The sequence below is a fragment of the Fulmarus glacialis genome, unplaced genomic scaffold (assembly GCF_000690835.1).
Source record: "Fulmarus glacialis isolate BGI_N327 unplaced genomic scaffold, ASM69083v1 scaffold13307, whole genome shotgun sequence".
NCBI lineage: Eukaryota > Metazoa > Chordata > Aves > Procellariiformes > Procellariidae > Fulmarus > Fulmarus glacialis.
The window spans coordinates 37,699-44,170 of record NW_009223879.1 but is presented as its reverse complement, the minus strand read 5'-3'; the positions used below and the strand labels follow the sequence as shown (position 1 = coordinate 44,170).

At 36.1% G+C, this 6,472-nt stretch overlaps 1 protein-coding gene across 1 annotated transcript; it reads right to left on the bottom strand.

The window, feature by feature from the left end:
* Positions 1 to 5: 5 nt before the first annotated feature.
* Positions 6 to 4,243, bottom strand: LOC104079813 (carboxypeptidase E; the record flags this gene model as incomplete). Its single annotated transcript, XM_009581970.1, has 4 exons — positions 6 to 154; positions 1,169 to 1,286; positions 2,221 to 2,388; positions 4,047 to 4,243. Coding segments are annotated over 4 exons (632 nt in total), but the record flags the coding sequence as incomplete, so codon positions are not given.
* Between the last annotated feature and the right edge of the window lie 2,229 nt (positions 4,244 to 6,472).

Below are 6,472 nucleotides of genomic sequence, written 5' to 3'. Positions count from 1 at the left end.
TTAGTTGTTCCATCCACAAAGCTGCTGTCGTCGTCATTTTTACGACATGGTGGTCTGTTTGGATCAGACATAGCGGGATTGAAAGAAGAATAACTGCGAGCCAGGCTTTGAAAAATAGCATCATCGGGGCAGGAGCTGTATTCATGAGCACTGCCTAGGGAGAAATAGAAGTCCAGGAACCAGGATTATTAAAAGGGCAGTCATACTGACTGGGCTCACAACCTCGACTACCAGCACTGCACAGGAGGACTGTGCCTGGAAATTCTCTGTACATGGGTAAGTGTCCTACAGCATCACAAACTAATACAGTAACTAATTAATTACCTTAATAACATTAACATTTCCCCAATACTTCATCAATTACCTGTACCAGGTTGCCCCATTATTAAGGTGACTATTCATATCAGTCTTAATATTTATGAAAATGTTAATTTAAAAGTGCACCACAAAATCTAAGCTATTCTAGGCTTTAGATATTTTCTTAGAAGAACACAGAGTACATAGACAAAGGTCTCTTCCTAAAGAGTTTTACAGTCTGGTATTAAAAGGATTTGCAATTCAACTGTGAGAAAGTAGATTGAAGGAAGTCAATCACAAATAATACCATCATATCATGACCATTTCAGTCACGTGCACATCCTCTAGTAGCAGAAAAAACAAACTAATATTGCCATGTGCTAAATGATAACATCTCTGCCACAATGGGATCCTTTTTATATGGGACCAATACTGAGAAAGTGGAAACAATGATAGTTGTTTCTATTAGCACACTACTGCTTTCAGAAATTCATTTTTTAAAGGTACCAGTAGAGAAACCTTAGATCATACAGGCAGCCTAGACACATCTCTCTCACTCCAGTTAACAGGGTACAAACAGCCCCAGCTAATTTAAGAGCTAAGTTGCCTTGTTTAAAATATCTGAGGGACTATGATTCCCTCAGGTTTTACGTAATTTTTGTGATGTAACTCTACTGAAACAAACAACCATCTTCAAAACTAAAAAACGTGGTCATACAATGACTAGCTTTAAACATGTGATTAATATGCTAAAATAAGTCATTACAATGCAATGATATGATGTTTACGAAGTGGACTTTAAGAAGCAGTGACATAAGTATAGAATGTAATTTCTATCTCCTACTATTTCATGTTAACTTGTATTACATACCACTCCGAGTCTCATCATAAGGATAGTTTGCAACAAGGTCTCCTCCATGAAGATTGGCAGAGAGCACAAAGGGAATATCCATAATCCAGTGAATGACACCTTTTGTTTCAGGAGCAAGCTACAACAAAATAGCATTACCAGCAGTTACAAATTGATAATTCAACATAGAAACTTATTCAATTATATATAGTGGGCTTAATTATTATCACATATATTGTGTAAGACATTTAAATGAACAGCAATTCAGAGAGAACTGAATCCTTTACCTCAAGATTTAGAATTATATTGAGTAGATTAATGTAAGTCTAAAACTGGTGTAAATTAGTTCAGAATAAGACCACAAATAAAGCAATCTCAATCTTTTACTTCTTCCCATTACTAAGCTAAAAAAAGCCTACCAAATTTTAAACCAAGGAAAGGAATCTAATTCAAAATAAATGTTGGTAGGATGCAGTCTATTCTCTGCACGGAAAGTAAAATGACTTCATTTAATGATTTGAATTTGAAGACAGAATATGGCTATTAAGGCCACAATCCTATGGGACTGCAGTCACATAGGATATTTTCTAAAACCTCCTCTGGGGGTAAACACAAGAAGATAAAAATCCCTCCAGATATACACCTGCATATTAAGGCTTAAGCTTATCAGAAATGCATGTGTTATATGTGAGAATAGCTATCTAGCCAGCAACGTAATTAAGCACAACACACAAGTGAATTTCTGGCCATGGTAAAATGCAGAATATCTGCAAGAATAGCTTCAAATCAAGGGAGAAGGCTCACATTCTCTGGCCGTAAAAATAAAACATGCTTTGAGTGAGGAATTGTCTAAGGATTAAGCACTATGGATCAAAGGGGTTTACTACAATAAGCCATTCTGAGAAAAACTTCAAGAAGCATCAGACGAATACATTTAACAAAATGAACAAAATATTTAGAAGAATGTGAATCGTAAAGACCATACGCACAGCTCTTAGAGGCTGCTACATGTCTGCTTAAGTATAGGGGAAGGGATGGGCATATAAGTGACCCAATATTCAGCCCCTACTTACCTTAGGGTTCTGGTCCACAGCTTTTTTCATGTTTTTCAGCAGATGGTTGTTTGGGCCACCTTCTTTCTCATTAACATAGACTATTCTATCAAGATCAGGGAAATTTCGGTTTAGATCTATCCCTTGGGCATTGCTTCGACCAACAAACCAGTCTTTAAGTTCACCGGGCTGAATGAGGAAAGGGAACAGAAAGAGAAGGGAGATGAGTAGATTCAGGAGATTACATATCAAGCTCTCTATGGGTATATTTACCCATAGAAAACCCATGCAAATTTAAACCATGGGTTTACTTCTCATGTTCTTGAAAATAAGAAGGGATCATGTGGGAGTAAAAACTTCTGAAGCACCAGGAGCTGAGTCACCCCTATTTCTTCCCAGAGCTCTATGGAAACATTTTAGTGAGCCTCAGAGCAGCTACAGATTTATCAGCCAGCCACAAGGAATGTCTGCACTTGTTTCGAAGTTCCTCTGAATAGTTTCAAGGTAAGGAAGGACCTTAACTTTTATTTACCTAAGATTTTTATTTTTATGGTGTCTGTCAGCTTCGTTCACTGCAATGGTGACACTAAATAAAGATGCAGTGAGAATTTTTGCAAAAATCTTTTCTTTAAGCTGATTCCCTAAAATAGGTTTTGGGTTGCATTAACGAAATGCCTTCAGAGTGTATAGTTTTCCCTAGCTTGTCTCTCTAAGCTTTCACTACTCTGTAAAGTAGGTTTAGTTTGATTACTGGTTTTAATCTTGGGGTATATTGAATCTACTGTCACACACTGTGTACAAGATCAAGATACTTCTAAATTAGAATAACAGTGACACTAAAGCAAATTGTATTATAAATCATATGTAATTTGTAAGGCAATCCTGTAAAAGCAAGTGTACTTTGACTAAGGAGAAAAGGTTTCAAATTATATTATTGCAGAATCTGCACCAATCTGAGGACAGCTTCTGCTTCATTGCCACGAGAGGGAGACATACGACCGAATATGGTTTAAGAGTTCTGCGGTTTTTCATTTTTTTAAAGACTTCATGAGAATCAGTTTGATTAAGATCTTAATAAGGTTTGACTTATTTAATCATAAATAAATAGTCACATAAAGAGAGTCAACATTTCCATATTAATTTAAAAAATAAATATACCTTGTAAAACAAGAAAATTCTTATTTTTGTTTAGAACATAATACACACCAGAAGCTGTATATAACAGGGTTCTATTTGACCTCTATTTGCTAATTATGCATTAACACATTACATGTTTCTTGACTGAGTCGTCATCCTAAAATACATGCTAAATTTTCTTGACTAATAGCTTAATTAAAGTACCTCATGCCTGAAATTTAGGATCAAAGTTATTCATATTAAAAAGATGGCTCACAAAGTTTGCTTGTTTTGGGATCAAGCTCTGATGAATGTGAATAATTCATGTAAGTGCATTTACATGAGAATATTCTTAAAGGAAATATCAACTTTCCCTTTTCTACCACTTTTGAAACATCATGTATTACTAGAAGTGACTTGTTTAGGAAGCAGTTCAGTCAGTGAACTTAGATGAAAGAATATGCATGGAACACAAACATCATTATATTTTAAAATACAGTAAACTCACTTACAAGAGAGATGGCTATTTGCTGAAAACCCAAGCATAAAATCCTCCTTGTTAAACAGAACAAGCCTACTGTACTATTAGGAAATACTTCAGTTACGCTGTTCTATTCAACAATCACGAGCAAGAGTTCATGTATCTGTAAAACTGCTAGCCCAAATGTCGTTATGAACCTAAGGTTGATTTAGGCATTGATAACTATTCTTATATACGTAGCCTTACAAACCTGGGATGCTGCCTTCTCAAAGCCATCCGGGTTCAAAGATGGCATGATATGGATACGTGTGCTATGGATCAAGTTGATAATAGTTTCATTTCCTTTCTGGTATTCATTACACAAGTACTGAGCCAAGAAGATGAGCAGCTCCCTTCCGACAGCTTCATTCCCATGCATATTCCCAACATATTTGAATTCCGGTTCTCCTGCAAGAAAAAGGAAGAACAAGTCTTAGAACAACACATAAAAATCACCCATAGACTGGATCCCACAGCACACCTGAGATGTGGGTATCACTATTATTACAACTGGCCACAGTATCCCCAGGAAGCTACAAGCCTGCTTCAGAAAAGTGGATTTAGGTTTTTTTTCTAAACTCTAACTAAACAAATAGTAATTTATATTCAGCTGTTTGCCGAAGGCAAAGAAAGAAGACAGAGGACAACATAGTATGCCAAAATAAATGTTAAGCATGGCCATTAATATTACTACTGTTGAGATCTAATGCAATTGATGCCTCAATACTACAAAAGGGTGTCTTGATTAGGTACTTTTTAAATATTTAAACTGACACTAACAGAGCTTCTTATCTTTAATGTTCTCTTCAAGATTAGGTTAAGCTTATCACACTACACATGCATTAAACTGCAATTCTTTTACCGAAGCAACAGCTGTTGATCCTAGTGATCTGAAAAGTCTCGCTCAGCAGTTGCTTTGGATAGTCAGCTCAGACTTTATGAAGCAAGTACAATAACCTAACTCATAAATTAATCATTCCATCTAATATTCCAATAAACAGCCCAGTATTATGCATATATTTAATGTTGATTTAATATATATTGTATATTCATATATAATATTCAATGTATAATATGTATTCAATAAATATTATATATATTATATAAATGAGCAGTCCAACATTCCCAATTGCTCATTAGTCGCATTCTTATGACCCTAGACATGAAAAACACACAAGATAGGTCTTATAGACCTCTGAAGAATTTACCTTTTATAAGACTACATTTTGGTCCCTAATTCCAGAAAGGTTTTAGTATAATGTAAATACCTGAATGAGATTAAAAGGATTGTCCTGGAACTAAAACGAAGAATGTGCTGTTTTCTGGGTTGAAGCCCTTTTTTCTTACCCTTTTCCTTTTTAAATGCGGTTCTTCTGCTCTAACAGCTTTAATCAAACATTCTGCTGATTATATGCTCTGAGTAGTCTTTGAACACACTTTGCAATAGCCTTTAGCACTATCACAGGGGCAAATTCAAGCCAGGAAGAGTGTTACACAAACAAGACCTAAATAATTGCTAATCAAGTACAGAGCCGTATCTACTTACGACTCTTCTATGCTTGTTAACCTTAATCCAGTGATAAGACGCTAGCAGACAGAGGGCTATTAATACTGTGACTTCTTGCCTTGCAGCTAAGATGTTTTTGTACACATGGATTCGTCCCTGAAATTTTTTGTCAGATAGGTTAAAAGGTTTTCTACTTTCAGTGAAATAGCTTCATTTTATCTGATAGACACAATGCCATTACTGTGACTAAAACCCTCCATTTCCTTTTTTGGCATTGAGCTCCTATTTACTGTTTTTTCTCATCTGTTAATACCAGGGAATGCAAGAGGTCTAATCATCAAGACCATGCAATCAACCTGATCCCATTAAAACAGATGGATACTATTCAATAAAATACGCAGAACTGCACATCACATAGTCTCATAATTAGAATACTCATGCATATGTACATTAGCATGTTACTTATGGGAAAAGTGCTTCACAAGCTAACAGGCAAATTTGTTACTGCGGTAAATACGAACACGGTTGCATTTTGCATTTGTGCTTTTTCCTAGAACATCACTAAGGAAGCCTGAAGGAGAAATCATTTCTCCTGATTCCCAGCCCTGTGCATTAATCACCTACCTTTCTCTCCCACTTGAATTTTACAGGCCTGGTTCAAATGAAGAAACAGAAACAGATTCTCCCCAAAGAATCGTTAAGGGTGTTTAGAAGGGTTTGTGAAAACAGGCTCAGAGTCTACAGTGAACCAAGAGCACAGCCTCAGCTACGGCGTCTCTTCAGTGGTAATGACCCATCTCAAATGAGCATTAAAAGCTAGAAGGAGTTCAGGAAGAGGTAAAGAGAGTCATTGGAAATATGGAAAGTCTTTCCTATGAAAAGTGATTGAAGAGATCAGCTCTATTTTCCTTAGGAAGAGCAATAAGGAACAGTCAAATATACCGGCCATTGTGGCATGGAGGAATCGGTCTGGAAAGCAGCATTTCCCTGCACCACAATACAAGAGACAGTGATTTTCAGTGAAAGGGAACAATGACCATTTTTAGACTAATAAAGAAAAGTAACATTACTTGTAACACAAAGTGTGAAATCAATATTCAAAGAATCCTGTTGGCAGCAAGGTGTCAGCA